At 32.0% G+C, this 26,118-nt stretch overlaps 1 protein-coding gene and 1 long non-coding RNA gene across 2 annotated transcripts in view; both read right to left on the reverse strand.

The window, feature by feature from the left end:
* Positions 1-3,059: 3,059 nt before the first annotated feature.
* On the reverse strand, positions 3,060-6,051 carry LOC118072222 (uncharacterized). Its single transcript, XM_035091915.1, is given in 6 exon segments — positions 3,060-3,710; positions 3,712-3,980; positions 4,076-4,285; positions 4,510-4,594; positions 5,550-5,678; positions 5,765-6,051. Coding segments are annotated over 6 exon segments (1,176 nt in total). The 3' UTR covers positions 3,060-3,514.
* Positions 6,052-6,154: 103 nt separating this feature from the next.
* LOC118072221 (uncharacterized) overlaps positions 6,155-26,118 on the reverse strand; it is a 68,181-nt gene continuing 48,217 nt past the window's right edge. Inside the window, exons 3-4 of the long non-coding RNA XR_004690995.1 lie at positions 6,621-6,786; positions 6,155-6,304 (exon numbers count right to left, since the gene is read on the reverse strand). This is a non-coding gene — a long non-coding RNA (uncharacterized lncRNA). The remainder of the gene's footprint in view (positions 6,305-6,620; positions 6,787-26,118) is intronic.

Genomic DNA, 26,118 nt, shown 5'->3' on the forward strand with positions numbered 1-26,118 from the left:
AAATGATTATAATAACTAATATCATTGCACAGTTAAAACTGATGTCAATAAATTCCGCAATCACTGATACCTCATTCCTTTTATAAACGAGAAATAACCCGCTGGCTAATTTTAAATTTATTCATTGATGAATAATTATCCAATGATTAGTATACAGTTAAAACGAAACCGGAACATAAATTAGAAGTCCTCAAGTAACTAATGAATATCTTTAGCTTTGATGCTTGTACAAGAAAATTTTTTTAAAATCAATATTATTTATTCCAATCGACAGCTTCTTTAACTCTATGATATTCTACCAGCATGTGATCATGATAATTCAATAGAAAATGCAAATCCGTAAGACTACGAGCATGAAAGTCACGACTGTCTAAAAGAAGATTGGCGTGAGAAAGGTAGAAACGTGTCACGCTAATTAGTTAAATCGATTGCTTGATACGATTGTAATTTTACTTGATTCACTGTTGCAGATAATGCTCACAAGTAGTCAATTACAATTTCGGCCTTTATTTTACTACAATACCAACAAAAAAAAATGATCATAACGACAACAATGAGAAGGGAACAAAATGTGTCATTACGCATTATCGAGGTGGTATAGATTACATACCTGATAAGAACAATGGATAACACGAAAAAAAAACGGCTTCGCGAAAGTGAATTATGATGATACTTCACTGTAATTTCAGCACACAACTCGAGTGATTTATATTTTGGAAGCTTGAAGATGAAAAACTGAGGATTAAATATCAATTTCGTATCACCAAACATACGAACACCGAACCAGAGTCAATGTGATGGTTGATACAATAGAGGTACATCAACTGAGAAACATTGTTTTGACATACGAAGCAATTTGATGACATACAGACGCGATTTGTTATCCAATATACTTAGCTGCTACGAATAAATACGTTTGCATTGTTATAACTCAGCCGAAGGAACCTACTATAGACATAGTAAACTCCAATTAAAACTGCACTAATTGTCGTTCGGCTTCAAATCATTTATTGACAACATCATGGGCTTTGCATCGAATAGTTGTTATCCCGCACAAAAGCTTTTAAAAGTATTAAATTACTTGAATGAAAAACAAATCTTCATTCACAGTATTTTTTGCATTTGCAATTGAATTAAATGGTGTGGAATGAATGAATGAATCAGAATTTGTATCTTATGTCATATAATAATATTGGTAGTGGAAAAAAATTCATGGAAAAATTTTTATTGTTTTCTGACTTATCAATCATTTTGCACATTTATCGGCATTGAATTTTAGCTTGAAAAATTTGAGAAACTTTTTCATTGGAAAAAAAAAAGAAAACGATTGTTTACCTTGCCGGAGGCGTTTCAATCTTCTCGCGGAACGAATACACAAGTAGAAAAAAAAGAGAAAGATAAATAAAATTTTGAACTCACCGGAGTGAAGCAGAATTAATTCCTATGATCTCGTGTGTTAAGTAATTTGAGATGACGACACTGTCACTAAATAAAACGATAATAATCACTTGACAATTAATTGTTTTTTTGTATATAATTTAGAGCGGTAGGTAATAAATGATAAATCAACTGCTACGTGAGGTACACTCAATAAACGCGATGTATCACGTGAGACAATCTCATACAGAGATATGTTCAAAGAGCCTCGGACCGCCATGCACTGACTGGACGTGTCTTACTTGAAGCCTCGCGCATGCTTTCATCCTGTGCGCACGCATGTTGCCTTCCCGCACTCTGCCGACTGTTCTAGAAATCTATCACTTACGCCATCTTTGTAACTCTCCTAGAAACTTCCTACCTGTAAATTTCAACATGAAAGAAAATCATTTTTTGTTGCAAATAAATTACCATTTTAGCTTTCATTGATAATATCTTTTGCACTTTACTCAACAAACAGGACAAAATTAATTTTAATCATGGAGGCTTTCGAACATTGAAATTCGAGTTCACATTTTTCGACTACATTTGACATTTTTACATGGACAGCAAACAGTAATTTTAATGCGTTAAAAAATAATGTATGATTTTTTACACTTAGAATTATTTTGAATAATAAATATTAAAAAATGTACAATCGAGTATGTTATATGCATAATACTGATCAGTTATGGTTAATTTGTTTCTCATGCTACCTTCCCCTCTACCTGTTGCGAAATCGACATCGCCATAATACGTTACTTACGTGAAAACATATTTATTTCATCTTAGTAAATTTTATTTATTTAAATGTCATTCTATAACAAAATGTAATAACTGAATAAGTTTTTTCTTAAAACTTTGAAGTAAAATAATGGAAAAATTTCAAAGATTACTTACGTTCCGAATTATTTTGATAAATATTTTGTTTAAATTTATCGAATATTCAGCGTCAAAATGACAACTGATATGGATAACTTTTCTACAGCAGAAATATTAGCAAACTATTGATTGAATCTGTAGCATTCACCATTTTAATATGAAGATAAGATAACAGAAGCACGATAAAGAAAGTTTAAATGTTGACCAACAATAATTTCTGCATATTTATCCTCTTGTTGAATTTACTTACCTTGTTTTTATTATTATTTTATTCTCTAGAGATCGGCTGATATGTATTTTGTTGTCATGTTCAACTAGACCGACACTCGACATTCAATTCTGAGAAATACCTTCAGTCGAATACACCGGCGTTCGTGTCGAACGACTACGTTCACGCATGCGTAATAGCGACCAACAGGACTTGAAGAGCACATTTCATTTGACGTTAGAATTAATTTTAACAACGAGGTATCTTTTATTTAGTTTTTAAAAGTTTAATAGCATTAAAATAATCTATTATTGAAGATATTTATTGTAAATTATTGAGTTAAAGAGAAAATTGATAGAAAATACTTTTCTTCGTTTCATTTACAAGAGATTTATCGTTGTCCATTCTCATGTGTTTTCTAGAATCACTTGTTTGACTGAATTTTATTGAACAGCATTATTATATAAATTATTTATTCAGTAGCATCAATAAAATAAAATGTATGCGTAGTGTAAAAAACATACTCATACAATCAATGATTATAATTATCATCAAGTGCAAAAAGTTTTTGTGATATTGGTCGAAATTATTAGTTAAATAACCATTAACTTTAGTAAGTATGTAACGTGTTGAAATGTGCCATAAGTTAGAATTATTTCAAATGGATGCATATTAATTAAAAGAAATTAATATGTCCACATACTAATTTACTGTACATGGATAGTACTTTTTAAGACATCCTTACATTGTATCATGATTTTTTTTTTACCAAAAATATGTTAGCTCATAGAAAAATAATTTTGCATATCATCATAGAGTAATATTCCAATAAAATTGTAATATTGTCATACATTTTCTGTTCATTGCTTTACTCTTTCAAGTATTAATTTAATTTTTGTTGCTCAGGTACAAAGAGAATACGTTTCAATTCTACAAAGGAAATCAATTGCTTGAGACAATGGAAGAGGTGTATCAACTAGCTTACTGTAAGTCATCCTTATAAATTATTTATTCTTTTATAGATAACTTTCTATGTTGATAGCTTTGTCTGCGTTTTTCCTCTTTCTCGTATATTTCTTTTTCTTTAACTTGGCGTAAATTCATCAAATAATCTAAAGAAGGTGTTTCCATTCCCATGAAAGCTACTGAGTAATTTTTGATGCCTGGATTATCAAAAATAATCTCATTATTCACAATCCACTGAAATTTTTTTTAATCCTAGCTTCTCAGCTAAACTTCGATGATCACTGGACGAAAACATTCCAGCGATGACAGGAATTTCTGAGGCAATTACTATTTGAACGCAAGCTTCTATTAAAGCAGATTTTAAATCTCGATTCTGATACGTTGGATAAACACATAAAATATAAATACGAAAAATTATATCGCAATTCAGCTGATTAAAAACATCAGCTTGTTTAATTAAATTATTCTTCAAGCTCATTATTTTTTCGAAAGACTCTCCTTGCATAATCTTTAAAAATATAAAAATTTTTTTTTAATTAAATTAACAACTAAATTATTTACTGATTGAGATTGAATATTAATTAATTATGTAAATATACAAACTTGAATTCGAGAATATGTCGTACTCTTATCCATAGTACTGTTAATTCTTGCAATCACAGTACCCACTACTCGTCCTGATCTAGAACTAATAGCAACTAGACTTGTATCTTTCATCCATACACGAATTTGGTCCATATAATTTTGAACTGATACATCATCTCTGTGAAAATTGATAGCTTTACACATAGGATCTTCTGTAAAGTAATGGTACTATATATATTTTTATAATATTTATTTTCAATATACATTGGACAATAATGGTAAAAATTTTAACAGATAGATTATTAAAAAATATTGATTGATTGGCTTATTTATTCTATTTAATATTGATAATTCATTGTATAAGATATTTCAATCCAGTTGACATTCTAAGAGCAGAAGTGTCATACTATGTTATTCTATTTAAACTTAAGTTTCTATAGCTCTGATTATTTTATTATTACCTTTATCAAACACAATACATCATCGTAATGTTGACTATGTAAATCAAATATCTGACAGCCTTTCGGTGCAGACCAATAAAGAGGTTATACTGCTTTGTTCTGCATTTTGATAAATATTTTATCTGGTTTCATGTTCGAGTTACTACTGATGTGATTCATTTTGAACATACAATTATTTAAATTTTACTTTGAATTTTATTTAGATTGATTATTTTTTATCTTTTCTTTTATTAGAGAGTGTTTCGCGTTTGTTAACAATTGAAAGTTTATATGTAAACGCAAATCTTCATGTGTTTTCAGCGCAAAAGGAAAATTTAATACAGTCGAAGCTCGTTAGTGTTGAAATGTCCGTCCAGGATCATTCGTTAGTGTTGTCATTCCCCCATATCCCTACTACTCGTGAACCTATACTCCTTATTGCGCATAAGAATGCGCAAAAAATAAAAAAAGAGCAAGGATACATAACCTGTATTTAACATATATGTTAACTATAGTGTCAATTGAATTCAAAATACGCGCTACTCACGCAAGATTTCAGTGGTTATTAGAGAGATCGGAGTGGGGCGAAAGACGGGTAACACTAGCGAAATCATCCTGTCAACACTACCGAACTTCGACTGTACATAATCCTGCGGGGTTTGTTTTAAATTTTCTATTCCGTTGTACTTTGTCACATATCTTTTATGACGTTATGAGCTTCAATTAATTTTGCTTAGTAAAAGGATAATTTCATTCATGCACTCATTCGGTTTTAATCCATTACAACTTGGCTTTGTAGCATGTTCTGTATTATGCGTTTTCTTCATTCAATAATGGCAGTATTATGGCAAATTAAATTTCTAATAATTTACAACATGCTTCAACTATCTCAGTAATATAATCGATATTAGATAGTTACAATAGAAAAGAAATTTGATTCAATTAATCTATAAATTAACTTAAACTGATTGTTTTAGAGTTCATCATTGAGAGAAGTTTTTTGTGCAATAATTACATCAGTTAGATAGGGTAATATTGCCCAAAATTCGAACCTCTCTTTCAATAAATGTTTCGACATGCTTAAATCTTGTGAATTCGAAATATCAAGATATTCGTGATCTTCTGTTTTCACATGTTTCCATTTTAATGGTATTATTTTTGTAATAGCAGGTGTAGGATTTCTGAAAGGAATAAATAAAAAAGTACTATGAAAAGGAATAAATCTTCAAATATAAAAATTTTTGTTCAATTGCAGTAATCAAGTTACCCAGTTTTTGCAAAATTGAACCATAAAGTAGTCATGATGTCAATCATCCGATGATCTTCTTTACTCAGTGTAGTGACTTTGAATAACTGTTCACCGACTGGGAAAAGATATTGAAATTTATCTGCATGAGAAACTCCATAATCTCCTTGTGGTACTCCGAATATCCTAGAGAATGATGCACTTCCTTTGTAGGAGAAATAATAATAGTAGACTGGACTTGAAAGGGCATTCAGATGATCTCTGACTGTCATGTCTTCAGCAACATTAAACCAAGCGTCTGAATACATCTGAATTGATTAAAAACTTATTATCATATCATCAGCACGTGTTAATAAATCAATTATTCTCTTCTCACAACTTATTACTATTTAAATCTCCACTTACGTCAATGACTCCAAATTTGGTAGATTTATCTGTTAGCTACATCTTTGAGTGATTTTTTTGGACCAGTGTCTTTATACATCAGAGTGATAGGAGCTAACTCCATGAAGTTGTCGTTCAATTTCTTGTCATACTGATATTCTTTGAGACCATAAAGACCTATTACAATAATGAATGATAAAATTATGCACAGTATTCATTTACATAATTGAGTTTACAATATCATCAGTTAATTATTTATTGACGATTTATCGTGAATACTTGAAAAGTTATTTTGAGTATTAACATTATTTTAATTGTAAAATAGACAATAATAAGTATCCAAACATGTTCTATAGATTTTTTGTTAATCAGACATAGCATGAAGGATTAGTCTTGTTTATTTTTAAAACTCTTTGGCTAATGATAATTAGAAAAAAGTCTAGCAAAGACAATTTTAATTTAATATAATATTTGAAAGAAAATAGATATCTACCTGCTACTTTGATAGCTCCTTCATGAGAATTGTATCCTGTTATCCAAGGAATATCAGCCATATTTCCATTCTTGAAGGATTGAGCAAGCTCTTCGTTCAAAAATGCCCCTGGATGATTTGGCTCAATGACTGGTCTAAATGGGATCATTGAATCATAATCGAATATCTAAAACAAAAAATCCACCATCATTTCCATTTTTTGCAAATTTCATGAAGATCAGTTTTATTTATTACTTCATTTAATATAATTAATAAGTTATTTGATGATGTTTTGCTGTTTATCGTTATACTTCATGCTACAAGTTATTTTGAAGTCAATTAAATTATCATTATTGTTTAATTTGTAAAGAGTAGTATATAACTAATTTTTAGAACTGTTTTAGAACCCTTGCATATTACAAATATATTTGAAAACTCATTTCTCGAATAATAAGTTCAGGATAATCCAATATCTTTTGCCATGACAATGAAGTATTTAAATGTTTATTGTTGTGAGCTAAGTTGAAGATGCAACCTGGATAATATTCAATAATAGGCATAGAGGATTTACGTTCATTACTTATCAAGTAGAAATATGTGACCATTAAATAACTGGTCATCAGATTCTGGTTTAGTTACCCACGAATTATGGTTATAAAAATTACCAAAGGTACTACCCAAAGTTCTGGTAATTGCTCAGGGTTACCCTGGCACCTTCATAATCCTTCAGACGCCAGAAAAATTTATTGCACTTATTGAATGGAAATGAATATTATCGCGACCCTTCTGCGAGTTCATCTTTTACCTGCATACCTGCATTTCTCTTCTAGGACACATGTTCGAACGTGACTATTTGCTAATCGTATTCCAAATACCTGTCATCCACAGTAAGGAAGTTTGAGTACCCTACTAATGCAATAATTTAAAATATTTTTAATTTGAATTATTAAGAATTGTTATTGTAAATTACCTTATTTACCTTAAACTAGCAAAAATAAATTTTTAGTTGAGTTTCTGGTGATCTGAATAATTCAACAGATGAAGTAGAATTAATTGACGATCATATTTCTACAGATTTATTAATGAGATAGAAAAGTTTATTCAGTAATTGAGTAAAATGCTGGAAATGAATCTCTAGAAATTATTATTGAAACAATGTTAAACATGTTTCCCTGAAAAACATATATTTTTTCTAATTTTTAGTGATTTTGCAAATCCAGCAGTGGATAAAGAAGAGACAAAGATGATTATCTATATTTTATTGTTATGTAATAGATAAAAAATGAATAATTATCAAATATTTATAAACAATTCAAAGCAATTAATACAAAAAAATTGATGTGTTAGTTAGTAATCATCGGACATGACTACAATATCTCTAAAACGGGAAATAGTTGATAATATACAATGATTTGGAATTAACTATTAATTAGATCGGGTACAATTAGAGGTGGATGCTAATAATCAAATTAAGAATGAAATTTAATTTTATTAAAAGTCTCAGATCCTCAAATACTTAACATAGTGTATGAGCATATGGATTCGGTTTATTTTAAAATTAACACTTAATGAATTTCAATTTAGATTTTTGAGTAAACACCCTAGTAAATAAAATTGTAAGTACAAAAAGTATTCAGGAAACGAATAATCGAGAATGATGAAATTTAATTCTATTAAGTAATTTTCATAAACAATTAAAAAATTGACGTTGTTTTGAAAAATATAAATCAATATACATTCATCTAAATTTCTATAATCTTTTCCACTTTTCGATCTTCTGAAGATTCCTTGACAAAGCAATACTACCCCTTCCAACGTAGCCTCCCCTACGTACACCAACACCCCTCTATGAAGATGTTGGGACTCACCAATTATGGGGTCCCCTCCACCTCATCCTCCCTCCCTCACTAATTTCCACCAGTTTGGAATCAATCCCCCAGTCCTCGAAGCCCATTGATCAAATTTTTCTATTGTAAATTTGGGGCTCCTGAATGATTGGGTTCACTGTACCTGCAGCCCCTACTCTTGCTAATTTTCACCAATGGATTTCCATCTCAAAATCCTCTCCACTGCCGGGTGACGGTATAAGAAGCCTTGCCAAAACGCTTTTAGGCAGTAAGTTTTAGTGATTTGTGCAGTGATCATCTCTTCATGTGGATCGTTAATGACTTCTATTAGTAAATAATAACTTATCTCAGTGTGTTCATTAGATACAACGTATAATGACAGTACTTTGGTAGTAAAACAGTGTACAGTTAAATATTCAGATAGGCAGCAGTAAAATGTCAAGTTTTTTTTATTGGATAATATGCAAGACTAAAGAGAGAATAATAGTTAGAGAATTATACATGTAAATAATCTGGTGGGACGAATGTCCACAATTGAAAAATAGAGAAACATCAGTGAAGTTTAGAATAATTTCAACATTGTAGCAGAATGAATCAAAATGAATTAAATGTACCATTAGATAGTTGGTTTTTAATTTTCTGATTCCCATCTAAAGTTAATTAAGTATTTAACAGAGGCTCTAATTACTCAAGTTAGTTTAGAATAATGGTTCAGAAGTATTTGTATGTTTTAATTGTTAAAGATGTTATGAAACAGATTTCCAGGTCCTGTCTGACGTGTGATAGAAAAAAAACATCACCATCATCAGAAGAATCGACACATTGGTGCTAATCATCAATAAACGAAGGGGTCAGTTTTATTAGATTGAGTTGCAGACTTCGAGAGAAAAATTGTCAACTCTATCGGGTTAGAGTAAAAATGTAGTATTATGAAAGTGTTGACAGTTTTTTAGTGATATTAAGTGGTGCAGATGCTGGTAAGCTGAGTTCAATTATAACAAGTTTTTAAAGTGACTTTTAGCAGTACATCATCATCAAGGAAAAACCCATAATAATAGACAGAGGCGTCAGTTTTATTAGATTGAGTTGCAGACTTCAAGGGAGGAATGGACAACTCTTTCAGGATATTGTGTAAGTGTGGTGTTTTAAAACTACGTTGCAGCAGGTCATTATCCTTGTGGCAGAGGATACGTAATTGACTAGAAGATAGTGTTCGTTGCAGTTAGTCAATCGACTTTGTCTACTTATTGAATTGTGTACATGAACAGGTAATTGAGTCGCAGATTTATGGATTAGGTCTACAGGAGATACCATGTAAAAAAAAACGCGCCTTGCATTCTACCTCTGGTGTGGTGTGGAAATAAATGCATTCAATCTTTATTCATGTATTGGTTTTATCACATTTGCTTATTTAGTACTAGACATATGTTTGAAGTGTTGAGACTTTCTTTTTTTTCGAGATCTTTACTTATTCGCTGTTAATCGGTAAAGATCGAAAACACATGCTTACGCACTTCTTTTTTCTTTCTTATAACACTTGGTTTAATACCATAATAATTCTATTTTATCTATGAAGACCCACGACTTACTGTCAGACACAGAAACACAATTGCAAAAAACGTTCATGTAAATATTAGTAAGATTTATAATATTTTATTTTATATGATTATAGAGATCACAATTTAATGATAATAACAAAAAAAAAATTTTTTAATTAACGTAATAAATACCGAAAAACAATAATTAAAAAGACAATAGGATAAAATAAAAAATGAATAAAAATCAAATAATTTCTTACGTTGTTGACCTGAGACTGCGCGCTCTTCGAGCGTGCAGTGTATTTTTAGCAATTCTCAATATATTAACATTTTGTCAAAATATAGCTCGACGAGCAATTACATTACAACCACTTAATTACGTCAGGCAACCTTGCAAAGAATATTTACCACCTACCGTTATGCTTTACAGCTTTATTCGATGCCATTTACTAATTTTTACGTATTGTAGTACGCTTTTATGCGTTACTTGTACAACTTTTTCAAAGAATAGTTACCAAAAAAGAAACTTCTGGCTCTAGCGGGACCTGTATGTACCAGTCTATCACCCATTAACATCATCATGACTCATTCTACGTTTCTGCGCTCAAGAGAACGCACATGCTAATAATTGTTAGCAAAAACTTGCCATATCTTCAATAATTTTGTAAATTTGGTATTTATCATGGGAAAAAGAAAACACAAATCCAAGGAACGTAAGGAGCATATCAGGAGAAAGATCCAAAAACTTACAAAAGAACTGAGGAAATATGACAGACGCTACTCTAGTTCCACATCACAATCGTCTGAAAGAGGTAAGAAGAGAGGGAGTTGAAGACAACAAAATCAAATTAACAATTCGATTTAAATGTGATCTTGATGCGGGAAACTACTAAAGTTATGTCTGTCAATTATTGTTTTCTCTTCGGGCGTACCTTCCAGTAGGGATTGTATTACCCAAACATTTTATATAATGCTTCGCGTATTGTCCATATGAGGCTCTACAACTATCAAAGACTGAAACAGAGGTTTCTTTGTTCGATGTATTTCAAATGACTGGGACAGAGCCAATGATATCCTTGAGAATTCTGAAGAAGGTAATGATCCTGTTGAGGATTCGCCATCTTTGGCAGTCACGCCTGTTACATTTAAGGCTGGGCTGAAGTCAGAAAGGCGACTGATTCCCCCTATCCAAATACATGGGATCGGGGAATTTCTAATTTCTTCGCCAATTTACAATTATTTCTATAAAATTAGGTACCAAATTACAGAGGAATTAATGCCGGACTGACGTAAACAACAATTTTTTGTATATAGTGAATATTTTTATTAAAAAAATTAGAAAGAATAATGAAAAAATTATGAATTGACTTGCCGCGCTTAAATTTCAAGATGGCGGCCACATCATTCAGATGAAAAATCACTAATTATTTCATTTTTATACGTTTTTCGCCCAAAATTCGTGTTTGCGTCAGTCCTTGCCACCTGTCTGAATGTTAAAAAAATCAATTCATAGTATAAAATTGAATAATTTAGAAATAATTAGAAATCTTGTATTCCAGATGATATTCTCCGGAAAATTAGTTTGAAAAAATTCTGATAGGTGACAGCATTATGCTCGCAGATGACCTCAGTCATCCATATTGAAAAAATGCTCAATCCGTATCCAGAACTGATGGTGCCCTGCATTTTGGCGAGTAAATTCTGTATGTGTGTGTACGGGTAATATATGTATGTGATGTAAACATAGTGTATCACTTTACAATGCCCTACACTTTGATGACTATTGCAGTTAGGATAAATAAAAATGATGATACTCATTTAACATTAATTAATATAATACCTGCAAATAACTTCAAATACATATACTCATCCATTATTATCATTTTTATTAGGTATAAATGTTAATAAGGAAGCTCAATTCCAAGTCGGCGTATCCAAGCATGTAGTGTAAAAACAAATATACATTAACTCAATATCGAGATTATGCTGGCCATGTGGTTAGGGCGTCAGAGTTCTATTTTGCCGGGCAGGGTTCGATCCCAGTCATAACCAATTTTTTTTTTTCTACTTTATTCGTTAGATTAGCATGTAATTATAATATTGACATGCTATAATTAATCTTTTATAACAATTTGATTTTTTTTTCTCTTTATTCATTGAATTTATTGACGCTAAGTCGAAAAATATTTGAACAGAGCCATAAACTTTCTTTTTGTATAAATACATTGATAATAGCCTGTGTTTAACAACTTATACATCTTTACATGTATTAACAATGTTATGTTATTAACAAGTTAATCATATTATTATTAACATTGAAAAGTAGTTTAAACAATCTGTGGCGAGTTTCGGCACTTTCCCGGCAAGTTCTACCCCCACTCTCTGTGCCCAAGCCTGCAGCTTATAATTTTTAAGCGTATTGAAACCATAACAGCTCAATGGTTACAGCATCGGTCTTTTATTTTGCTAGGCAGGGTTCGATTCCAGTCATGATAAAGTTTTTTTTTCTCTTTTATTTGTTAGATTTGCATGTAATTATAATATTAACATGCCAAAAGTAATTGTTTACAACGATTTGATTTTTTTTTCTCAATTATTTATGTAATTTATCGACGCCGAGTCGGAAAACATATGAACAGGGTTATAAACACTTTTTTTACTATAGCTATATGAACGTAGCTTTTTTTTAAGCAATTTAGAAATATTTAGAAGTAGTTGAAATAATCCACGGGGATTTCCGGCACTTTGCCGGCAAACTCTATCCCTACCCTTCGTACTCAAGCCTGCATTATACAATTCATAAACATAAACATAATGTCAGAGATGATGTGTTAGCTCTGTGAGTAGACCACCAAGCTTTCATTTTACCGATTAGGGTTCGATCCCAGTCATAGCCAATTTTTTTTTTCCTTTTTTTTTCATTAAAATTTTATATAAATACAATAATTGGTTGTTTATATAAGTTCAAAATCAATTCCTATTGTCTTTTAAAGACAACACTTTCGAAAAAAGAGAATTCATAGTAACTCGTTCCTCACCCTCAGCTTATTTTCAGAAAAACAAGTTGTTTTCCGTAATTAATTGGAAGAATAATTTAATCAAATATATGAATTAATTTATGAGTATTTAAAGTCACTTAAGCAAAAAAAAGAAAAAACAATTGCCTATGACTGGGATCGAACCCTGCCCAGCAAAATAAAAGATTGGTGCTCTAACCACTGAGCTATTATGGTTTCAATAATAGTGAAGATGCTTGAAAATTATAAGCTGCAGGCTTGGGCACAGAGAGTAGGGGTAGAGCTTGCCGGTGAAGTGTCGGAACTTGCCGCGGATTGTTTAAACTATTTTTTATTGTTAATAAGTTGTTAAAAAAGGCTATTATCAATGTATTTGTACAAAAAAAGGTTAATGACCCTGTTCAAATATTGTCTCATTTGTCATCGATTGATTGAAAAATAATTTTACATAAAAATTGAAATTTAAAACTCATTTTCGGCATGATAAAATTGCAATTACATGCAATTTGAATTAAAAAAAAAAAATTTTCCGCAATTGGAATCGAACACCGTTCGGTAAAATAAATGTCGAATCTTCTGACTACAGAGCCAACATATTTTCATTTGCTTTGTTTACGTTTAGATATCATAAGCTTCAGGCTTGGTAACAGAGGGTGGGGGATGTGCTTGCTCGTCAACTGTTCGAACTCGCAGTCTTCTCTGAAAAATAAGACGGAGATAGATAGATATATTCTGTGCTCTGTCTTGCTCGAAACAGATTATTCAAAAATTTGTAAATTTCTTGGTGCCCTAAGGCTCCCTTTTTGTAGTGCATCCCTGAAAATTATCATTTTTCGAACGATTTCCCTGTTACCTACTCAATTTCAGTTGATGTCAAGCTTCGGCCTTTTGCCGCACAACGCGAGAGCGTAAAGTCAACTCCGGGAAACTTTCTGACTTCAGCCCAGCCTTAACGGTCCAGAGGAGATTTTGAATCGCCAAGATCCAATAACGGCATCTGTAGCTGAAAAGGAAGTAATAATAGAGCAAAATTCTGTGGTGGCGCCATCTGTAGAATTGAATCATCAGCGGTAACAGAGGAAATAACAAATATGGTGGAGAACGTATCTGGCGATCCATTGGATAAAGATATTGTAAAATATTTGTATGTCGCCATCTAATGACTATTAGACTAACGACAGTTTGTTAGTTAACAACGATTGCTCGACGATTAGATTGTTTATAGCAACGAGGGGAAAGTTCAACATAGACCTTGTCATAAACATGGCAATGCTGATGGTCTTTCTCGGCGTCCATGTGATTGTAAAAAATGTCTGAAAATAGATTCTGATGAAAAATGTGATAGTAGGCATATTTTCCGTGTCATTTGTGAAATTAATAATGATTCTGATTGAATCAAATTTCAAAATGATGATAACATTTTGAGTTTAATTATTAAATTCAAAAAGGAAAATGAAGTTCCCGAGTTTAATGATGTTTCACATTTGGATTCTACTTTTAAAATTTATTTACTTTATTGGAATTCTTTAGAATTGAAAAATGGTGTTTTAGTTAAACGTTGGGAAGCTCCAAATCTTTCTCATGTTATTTTTCAGGTTGTCATTCCTCGAGCTAAAGTGAATAAAATAATTCATGAGGCTCATCATTCTCCTTCTGGTGGTCATTTTGGTATTAATAAAACGATTTCAAGAATTCGTCAACGATTTTTCTGGGCAACTCTTAAGCAAGATGTTAAGATTTGGTGTAAAAAATGCAAAGTTTGTTTCGCTAAAAAGGGTCTCCATAAAAAGTCTTGTGGTCAACTTCAAATTTATAATGTTGGTTCTCCTTTTGAAAGGGTTGCCATTGATATTCTTGGTCCTCTTACTAAAACCTCTTCTGGAAATAAATTTTTACTTGTTGTTACAGATTATTTTACTAGATGGCCTGAGGCGATTCCTCTGCCTAATCATCAGGCTTCTACTATTGCTGAGGCTTTAGTAACTCAAATATTTTGTAGATATAGTGTTCCTATTGAAATTCATTTTGATCAGGGTCGAGAATTTGAATCTGAAATCTTTAAGGTGGTCATGAGTCTTTTTGGTATTAAGAAGACAAGAACCACACCTATTCATCCTCAATCAAATGGTTTAGTTGAAAGGTTGCATAGGACTATTCTTCAATATTTGTCCAAATTTATTAGTAAGAATCAAAAAGATTGGGATAAGTGGATTTCTTTATTTTTGTTGGCTTATCGTTCTTCAAAACATGAAACTACTGAGTATTCTCCAGCTTTATTGATGTTAGGTCGTGAATTAAGGTTGCCTATTGATCTTCTTAGAGGAATTAATCCTTCAGATAATTCTTTTGAGGATAATTCTATAACTGATTTTGTCTTTAATCTTCGTGAACAATTAAAGATTGTTCATGATAATGTACGGGATAAGTTGCAAATTAAATCTGAAAAACTCAAGTATATGTATGATTTGAAATCTAATATTCTTTCTTTTGATGTCGGTCAAAAGGTTTGGTTATTTTTCCCTAAAAGAGTTAAAGGAAAGTGTCCAAAACTTCAATGTGAGTGGGAAGGTCCTTATATTATCAAAAACAAACTTAATGATGTATTTCGAATTCATAAAATTCCGAATGGTCGTTTGAAAGTTGTTCATGTGAATAGACTCGCTCCTTATGAAGATGATTAGTTATTTTGACTCTTTCTGGATTCTTAATTTCTGTTGAATTCAGGGTTTTTGTAACTTCTAGTCTGAGAATGTTGGCTCTCATTGATCATTTGATTGTTGATTTAAATTCACAATGTCTGTCCTGGAGCGTTCTCGTGGAGTTACTGTAGGATATACACGGTTGGAGTCATTGTGCTGGAATCCTTTTCTTCATTTATTGGTCAAAGTGAAGCAGAGTGAGGTACTAGATGTCCATGGTATCCTAATATTTTTGTTCGGATAGTATGCGTAACTGTGAGACCAATTTTTAATAATTTAGTTTGCACAGTGAGCAGAAGCTATTGAACTTATTTTTGAAAATTCCTTGCGCAAGGTGGAATTGAATTGATTGTTTTAATGATATTGAATCATTTATTTGAGAGTCGGATTTTTGTTTAAAAAAAGGATGCGAAGTTGGAATATATTTAGAGAATTAATTCCATGAAATGTGACCATTCAACCTAATTATTAATTGAACATTGAATTTATGATTAAAAATGACATTTTTAAAGAACTTCGATTCTGGGAGGAACTTTTATTTTGTTTAGTTCCATGACCTTCCAGTTCTTGGTATTTCCTACTCTTTGGGTTCTTTTGGTTCTTCCCAGTGGTTCCTCCTGATGAAAAAGAAGGACGGAAAGGGAATTGAAGATGGAAATTTTAATTCTTATTCTTTAATTTGACTAACGGACGATTAGTTATTAAGAAATCTTTTATTGTATAGAATCACGTTTTTAGTTTAGTTGCAGTTATGAACAGGTTATTTCATTACCCATAGAGCTGAAGGGGGACATGTTATGGTGGATGAATCAAATAGAAACAGGTTACAATCCTCTCAAATACAATCAGTTCAGTGTTGAAATCTTCTTGAATGAATCAGATAGCGGCTGGGTAGCATTCTGTAATAATGAGGAAGCTTTTGGCTACTGGAAAAGCTCAGAAATGTCTTTGCATATGAATACTCTAGAAAACTGAAAAGTATTTTAAACCTAATTATTTCACGATGAGCGGGAGGCCTCTCAGAGGGCAGTCAAAGGCGTAAGCTATCGTGCTGATGACTGAATAGTACAAAAAGTGCTATTTGCCGCCACGATGCCCTTGGGGAACCAGGTGACACTGCTGAGTCTGAAACCAGGACCCTTGAGGTAACCGGTAGAATCTCCGAGGGTAGGACGATTTCTTGTGGCAATTGGGGTGACCTGAGAGTGTTGCACCAGGCCTATAAATCTTGCCTACCTAAGGCTGAGGAAAACCGGGGCTCAGAAGGGAACCAAGGCAACTTGGGAACCTAGGGAACCTGCAGGCCTAAGACATAGACGACCGCCTTTACTGTGCAAACGGACCCTGTACAATGGCCCCGTGGCTGCAGGGGAAGGCGGGACATTCTAAGACACCTTCCATACAGGATAAAAAACAAGAAAGTTTAATTTTTTTCGACGTCTCCAAGACATTTTTATCTCTAGAACTGGTGGAATTTCGCTTGAATGGATGTTACAAGTGGGATTGGATAAAGACAAGAAAAGAATATATCTCTAATGGAGTGGTCGTTTTTGGTCGATTACGAGAATGAAATATTGCTTTCGTAACACCCTCAGGCGCCATAATTAACGCCTAGACGCAATGCATTTTATTAAAGAGCCAGTACTTGAAAGAGATATGACGTTGTATGATCAAATGCGTAATCATGAAAATTACACGAGTAGTACGCAATGAATTATTATTTACTCGATAACGTCATGTAGACAAGGTTGTAATATGCATCTAAAGATCGTTGAAGGAAAACTAATTGTCGAGAAAAAAATCACTGATAGGGTTGTTATTAAAATTGAATATCAAATTCCAAGTAACTAGTTATTATCGAATTATGAAAATCACATTATAGTGAAAAAAGTATATCTTTATCCTTTTTAACATGTTTACCTGTTCTCACTCTTGCTTTATTTCTAACTAATTATGGTCTAAAAGGAAATCCATTAGTCATTTCTCCGTGATCATAGCAATTTGTTGTTACGAATTCGTTTAATTATTTTAATTAGAAATTATGGAGATTTTGTTAAGTGTTGATTTACATTTGAGAACTACATTTGTAGATGAATGATAAATTTTGGATTTAATGGCATACTTACTCCTTCGTCATCACGAAAGATTTTGCCAGTGAATGTGAAAGGAAATTGTAAGTGCCAATTCCTTTCTGTTATAGAGAAAGACTTTAATTTGTTGAGCTACTAGGTGGCGACGGCAAATCTGTAACGCGCACTTTGTGCCGGAAAATAAATTTATATACTGGAAAATTTGGCGCAACACGATATCGTATCTGCCAGTCAAGCCTGTTTGAGCATTTCACTACGCCAAATCAACCATTTATTGGCGTTCTGGAAAGGACAACGTAGGGCGTGAGCATTTCACCTCTCCGTCGTCTTACTAGGGTCTGTGTGGGTGTGAAACGCGACATAAAAGCCGTGTGTGTCTGAGATCGCGATAAACGCGAAGTATTATTATTGTGATCTGGGTTAAAACCGAAGTACTCTCATTTAATTACTGTATTTTTATAATAATTATAACTACATCTAGCTACTTATTTTGCTTGTGTTTTACTCGATACAAAAAACTTATATTGTTTAAAGTATTTATCATTGTGCCGAAACCACTGTAAATAGAATCATCATTATCATTATTATTTTTTTGATCCGCCATTTTAGCACGGGACTATAACGTTAAATTAAAATACTGATCCACGGGGAGGTTCGATAAAAGTAGTCATTTATTTACCGACTTGCCATAAGTAAAATCGAGCCAACCTCTAGTTAATGTTATTTCTATTTTACCGACTGATCAAAGTCCGCATAATTAGCGGCAAACTTCAAATCTCGCGAGGATTATTCAGATGATGAACAAAAAATACAAACGTTGATTAATTTAACCTGTATGTTGAGAGCTAATTCTAGAACTTTTTATCATATTTTTGCAAAAATCTATTGTTATACTTTAGGAGTCCTACCCTATTTCATCAATGAGACATGGCTGATTGGATGTGCCTAGTGTTGGGTCGAAGTGAGAACTTTCTCTATTATTTCCTGTTTAATGGAGTTGTTGAATTGAACTCCAGTTTTCATCCTATCACGATTAATATTTTTTTTTGTCAATGGCCCTCGCAAATGTGCTCCTGCAATTTAGAAGCGCAATTCCTAGGACAAAAAAAGGATAAAGTAAGAAGGAACTACAACGACTTTTATCTGCACGAGTTGCCAGAGCAACCGAGTATGAGGTCGATAACAAGGTCCACCATGAATAGAGTCTTGATGGTAGTTTGCCATCATCCAATAGTCGAGACAAGCAATGAGTACCTACAACGTCCATCAAATACAATAGTTACATAGTATTCAGTTATGTATTTGATCAGTCAAGATGTATTTGCTAGCAACTTGCTTCATTCTAATCCACAGAATGATATTGAACAAATATTTCAAAGTATGTTAAAATATTTCCAAAAATTTCTTTCATCAATTTACGTGACCGAAAACTAGAAGAATTGCAATATTTGGCATTTTATGGATCTTCTTCAACATATTCATACAATAACCATGAGATTCCTGATGCTCTAATAAGGTCGGATCAACGATAAATAGCACGAAGAAAAATGGAAAAGAAGTTCTACCGCTTTCTAAGGAATTCAAAAAGCGCGGCAGTAGACCACCCGAAAATCTCAGACGGGTTTCCAAGTGTCTGTTAGCTGGCATAATAAATGAGAGTCTGGTCCACCCACGCCTAAAAACCCACAGGTCTCAAATGTTTTTATAAAGAGTTCAAAGAGGTGGGTTAATCGCGGGGGACCTAAGGGATGGTCGTTCAATGATGTCGTTTAACTGGGAAAAAGGATGAGAAAGATGGTATTTTTATATTTACGTATGCATGCATATTATAGGAGTGGCATCAAAAAGATGGGTACTTTGTGTATATAGGTGCGATACAAACCATTAGAGTACAAATAATAAGGGTCTTCTAACGCTTGTCATTCTTAGAATCTTTATAAGAACAACGGATCACTCAACACACCACGTGCTGTATCATTTATTTTAATGACCTCTCCGCCTTGGTAATCATGAATTATTGTAAAGGTAATTCATCTTCTCGCAAATCCAGCTATTTCATTTCTACAGGGTAAAGCTCCAAGTTATGAAGGATTTTTATTTATATGAAATTTATTTTATTTGTTTCATGAATGTATATTGTTTGAAAATATTTATTGAAGGGTTTATTATTTTGAAGTAAAGAATAAATTTTATATTAAGTTCTCAAAGCATTTCAGCTCCTGATGTTGGATTATAGTAAGTAGGTAAGATTCCAGAATGTTTCAATTTTGATGCAATCATGAATTAAAACATGCGTCTAAAACGTTTACATCATGTTTCATCATCCCCCGCTAAAAATTTTTAGAACATGCCAAGGCTGTGAATCAGCCCTGAGATCATGTAAATTCTCGCCCGATTTTCCAAGAAATATCTTGAGGAGAGGGGGGGGGGCATGATGTTTCATCATTCTTGCTGAACATTTCAGACTAACAAAAATTACATGTAATGTAAAAAAAAATCCTACAAAATATAATTTTATAGCCAATCGTTGTAATAATCAAACAATAAAAGTAGATGCTATAATTTCAATACGTGGGGCTGAACATATAAATAGATGATTTACCGTAAAACTATTCAACTGGGTTTTACATTTTCGGCATGTGTACAAATTTTACGTGCATCATGGAGACGATATTGGATGTTCAAGGTTTCAAGCAGCCAAATAATCGGTTTTTAGTAAAAGAATTGGCGACTATTACAATCCAAAATAATAGTAATGGTATGGAAGACATTTCAGTATTAATTTTCAAACCGCCATATCAGTGGAAACATTTACCTGAAAAATATGAACGCATAAATTCGTGGCTGATACGTAATTATCATGGCATTCCATGGAAATCTGGGCAATACCATATGAGGACAATACCATATGAAGAACTTCCATATATTCTTCGTGTACTTTTCAAAGATCGAAACCGTATTGACATGAAAGGAGATGAAAAGAAAAAATGGTTAGAAAGTTTAAGTGACATCTCAAAAGTTGTAATCAATTTGGATGAGCTTGAATTGTTTAATTGTTCCTCGTTGAACAACCATTATCATATAATAAAAATAGTTCTCCAGTGTGAGTATATTTAAATTCTTCTAATAATACCAATTTACAACGTGATGATACAGCCGGGAGTTGAGGGTTTTCTTTAGCTCTGATACGATTTACTGTTCGACTTATGGATGAAAGATTAGGCAACAAAGCCGAAACAGGTGATAGCACACCACGTAATGCTTGAGTAATTATAGTAGCTGATTTCGAATCATTTGTTCGTGCTTTTTGAGCAATTATCATCTTCATTTGAACTGCAGCAATATCACTGGCATGCTCGTGCTTCGTTTCCTAAACAACGATTAAATATGGATCACTCATAAAAAAAAATAAAAATAATGATAAATCACCGAATAATTACCAGTTTTTAGTTCAGAATATGTATGAATTAAAACGTTACAATTAAATCTTGAAGCACAACGCCATGATATATTTGTTTTGTTAACTGATTTTTTGGAGTATAAAAAGCCGTCATAAAGTAACAATTTCTTTTGTTTTTCTGATAATATAAATTTTAATGGCATCGTGTCAATAAATACATAAACTAATAATTCAGATAGAAAATATAATACACTAATAATACTGAAAAGATCAAACAACGAATGATCAAACAAAAAACGATGTAATTGAGCGTTTTAGAGTGAATAATATAATATACACTACACAAGCTACTACTAAAGAACAAACTAGTAGTAGTATAAAAAAAATCCGAATGATGGCGTAATTATCACATCGACTAATTGTATATTAACAAAATATCCCATGACGACACTGCAATATAGCTGAAATGTCACGCGTTGAATTTAAATATTTTAATATTATTCAATGCAATGATAAAAATATGTTCAGTATTTACTTACTTCATAGTCTAGATATTATGTTGTAAGTATATTTTGTATGAAGATATTTCATCCAAGGATAATTTGTCTTAAGAATTTTCTGTCTCAAAGATATTTTGGCCCAGGCTATTTTGTCGGCGATTTTTTTTCCACGGATCATAACGCCAATTACCAAATATATATGACTTTAATGAACTGCATCATGACATCAATGACGATGCATCATGTTGTCTGTTGTTGGAAGCTTGTTTAGGAAACGAACACACATGTGGGAATAAAGAATTTACCACCACTGCATAATAATGATATAAAAAATAAACTAGAATTTAAATTTTGTTAAGTTATTTTTTGGAAATTTGAAGTTTGTGATTACGATACATAAGATATTATTCTGAGTCATTGGAACTTATCTTCATTTTCCAGGTATGTTGATGAATTTGGTTAAAGGTATGTCAATTTATATTTATATTATATTTTCAAATGGAAATTAATATGCTGAAAGACTTCATTGATTACATCAAGGTACGAAGACTCTAGCCCTGGTTATCATGATGATTAGAAACCTTAACGAGGAGCCAATGATCTAGGATTATTCTTGGCTCTATGTTAGATTCATTTACCCAGTTTCGATCCAATTTTGGGTTACAAATAGACCAACTTTTGTTCTAACTAGAATATTATAATTATCACAAACCAAATATTTATTGAAGTAAAAATTTTTTACCACAGTGAAAACTTCTTTTGCAGAAGAAAGTATTTTCTTTTTTTTAATCAAGTTCTAAATTGACTTCTAACTTTAAAATTCTTCACTACGGTATTGCATAAATAAAAAAGTACAATTAAACATAGATTTTTGAAGCATTAATGAATTACATATGATAATATTCAATGTCATAAAATCATATGAAATCTTCAAGGAAGATATTTTCCAAATTTTCCATTTCAATGCATTTAAATGTTTTCAAAGTGCGTTACCCATTTGATTTGCATTGTAGTCACCTTTAATGCACCTGGAAATGTTTAAAAAATAGCTAAGATGTTAATGAAATAGGAAACATCATGTTGAAACTCTTCACGTGCATTGAAATAAAATACTACGATTTGCAGTGGCTAGAGTAATTTTTCCTCCATTTCGTTGTTAGAAAAATAATTACATAGACATTTTTTTTACTTTTGAACAATGAAAAAGTAAAAGTAATAAAACTGATGACAGAATCAATGAATACAATAAAACTAATTCAAACAGTTCTATTACATTAATTGCACAATCAATAAATGTTTACTTATTTTGGAGTCAATTAAATTATCATTATTGTTTAATTTGTAAAGAGTAGTATATAATTACTTTTCAGATTGTATTTTCAAAATAATTATAATAAGTTTAACAAAAAATCAACAACACCAAAAACCATAAAACTAGGCCTTAACGTACTCTCTACATATTAAACATACAAAAAGTATGTTTTTACTCTCGCCAATTGTTGATGACGAGGTTTCAGATCATTACGTATGCATTGGTCCTCCTCAGTTACATATAAAAAGTACAAATAGTTCCGAGATCTCTTCAAAAAGCATACTATTTCTTTTTTTGATTGCATATGTATTAGTTTCTCTTCTTTTTCTAATTTTACTTATTACTTTGCCGTGCTACGATTTTTGCTTAGATTATTTTATTAGGTCGTCATAAAATGGATTGTACAGGTTAAATAATTTGACAGATCTCTTCAAATCAAACATTAATTTCCAGCAAAACTGTTTTAGAACCTTTGCATATTAAAAATATATTTGGAAACTCATTTCTCGAATAATCTTTCTGTTTCTCAGCGGAAGACTTGGCACAAATATAATAAGTTCAGGATAATCCAATATCTTTTGCCATGACAATGAAGTATTTAAATGTTTATGGTTGTGAGCTAAGTTGAAGATGCAACCTGGATAATATTCAATAATAGGTATAGAGGATTTACGTTCATTACTTTTCAAGTAGAAATATGTGACCATTAAATAACTGGTCATCAGATTCTGGTTTAGTTACCCACGAATTATGGTTATAAAAATTACCAAAGGTACTACCGAGAGTACGGGTAATAACCCGCATTAAACCGTACACCTTTATAATCCTTCAGACACTAGGAAAATTTATTGCACTTATTGAATGGAAATAAATATTGTCGCGACCCTTTTGCTAGTTCATCTTTTACCTGCACACCTGCATTTCTCTTTTGGGACACATGTTCGAACGTGACTATTTGCTAATCCTATTTTAAATACCTGTCGTCAACAGCGAGAAAGTTCGAGTACACTACTAATTGCTAAAACAGAAGATAATTGACGATACACAACAATTTAAAATAAACTATTGGTTCAGGTACAATAAGAGCTGGATGCTAAAAACCAGGTTAGAATTAAGTAGTTAGTTAGAAGTAAACACCCTAGTAAATAAAATTGTAAGTACAAAAAGTAATCAGGAAACGAATAATCGAGAATGATGAAATTTAATTCTATTAAGTAATTTTTATAAACAATGAAAGAATTGACTTTGTTTTAAAAAATATAAATAAATACATATTAATGTAAATTTCTATAATTAGAAATGTAAATTTTTATAATTTTTACCACTTTTTTATCTTTTGACGATTCCCAGGAATTTTATTAGTACCCCTTCCAACATAGCCTCCTTTACGTATACCAGCACCCCTCTATGAAGATGTTGGGATTCACCAATGATGGGGTCCACTCCAACTCATCCTCCCACCTTACTGTCTTCCACCAATAATTTACCAGTTTAAAATCATCCCCTCCAGTCCCCGAAGCCGATTGACGAAATTTGTCTATTGTAAATTTGAGGCTCCTGAATGATTGGGTCCACTCTACCTGCCGCCCCTACTCTTGCTAATTTTCACCAATGAATTTTCATCTCAAAATCCTCTCCACTGACGGACGACGGTATGAGAAGGCTTGCCAAAACGCTTTTAGGCAGTAAGTTTTAGTGATTTGTGCAGTGAACATCTCATGTGATGACAGTACTTTGGTAGTAAAACAGTGTACAGTTAAATATTCAGATAGGCAGCAGTAAAATGACAAGTTGTTTTTATCGAATAATATGCAAGACTAAAAAGAGAATAATAGTTAGAGAATTATACATGTAAAAAAATCTGGCGGAACGGATACCCACAATTGAAGAATAGAGAAACATCGGTGACGTATAGAATAATTTCGACATTGTAACAGAATAAATGAAAATAAATTGAATGTACCATTAGATACATGGTTTTTAATTTTCTGATTCCCATCTAAAGTTAATTAAGTATTTAACAGAGGCTCCAATTACTCAAGTTAGTTTAGAATAATGGTTCAGAAGTATTTGTATGTTTTAATTGTTAAAGATGTTATGAAACAGATTTCCAGGTCCTGTCTGACGTATGATAGAAAAAAAACATCACCATCATCAGGAGAATCGACACATTGGTGCTAATCATTAATAAACGAAGGGGTCAGTTTTGGATTTCGTTTAGTTGCGGATTTCGAGGGAGAAAAGGTCAACTCTATCAGGTTATAGTAAAAGTGTAGTGTTATAAATGTGTTGACAGTTTTTCAGTGATATTAGGTCAAGAAAATGCTGGTAAGTTGACTCTAGTTATAACAAGTTTTGAAAGTAAGTTTGTGCAGTTCATTATCATTGTGGCAAAGTGTACGTAATTGACCAGAAGATAGTGTTGGTTGCAGGTAGTCAATCGACTTTTTTTACATATTGAATTGTGTACAAGACAAGGTAATTGATCTGTAGAATTATGGTTTAGTTTTACAGTAGACACTATGTAAAAAAATCGCGCCTTGCTTTCTACCTCTGGGGTGGTGTGTTTAGGCAAATTTAAGCTTCAAGAAGACTAAACAGAGAGAAAATAAGATGCTTTCCGATAGCCTAGAGTTTCTATTACTTGCTCTTATGTAGCAGCAATACATGCTCTTAAGATCCATTAGGTTCTCGTATCTTTGCTGTAAGTTAATGAATCCATCTTATTGAGTGAATTACACACAGACCAATTTAATTTATGTCTTTTCGGACATTTCCGATCAACGTGTGAAGAGCGATTATCGGCATTAAATCCTCTTTCTAATTCACGAATTTCAAATTTAACATGTCTAGAACTACAGTCACCTTGTCATTAAACATCTACCAAAAGCTATCGACTAAAAGCTTGTGATTAAATGCATTTACATATGAATTTAATGAAATATACTTTTCTATTTCTAATTTACTAAGGACGTGCTTGAATTATGATACCAATTTTCGCCACTCTGAACTATCAAAATCATGAAACAAAAGAATATTACTTGGCGATTTATCAATCAAATAATTTTAAATTATTCATGACTATTTATTATGTTTTAATACATCTTATCGAAAAA

This window comes from Chelonus insularis, unplaced genomic scaffold (genome assembly GCF_013357705.1).
Source record: "Chelonus insularis isolate UGA/USDA-ARS -01 unplaced genomic scaffold, ASM1335770v1 contig_89_pilon, whole genome shotgun sequence".
Classification (NCBI taxonomy): Eukaryota; Metazoa; Arthropoda; class Insecta; order Hymenoptera; family Braconidae; genus Chelonus; species Chelonus insularis.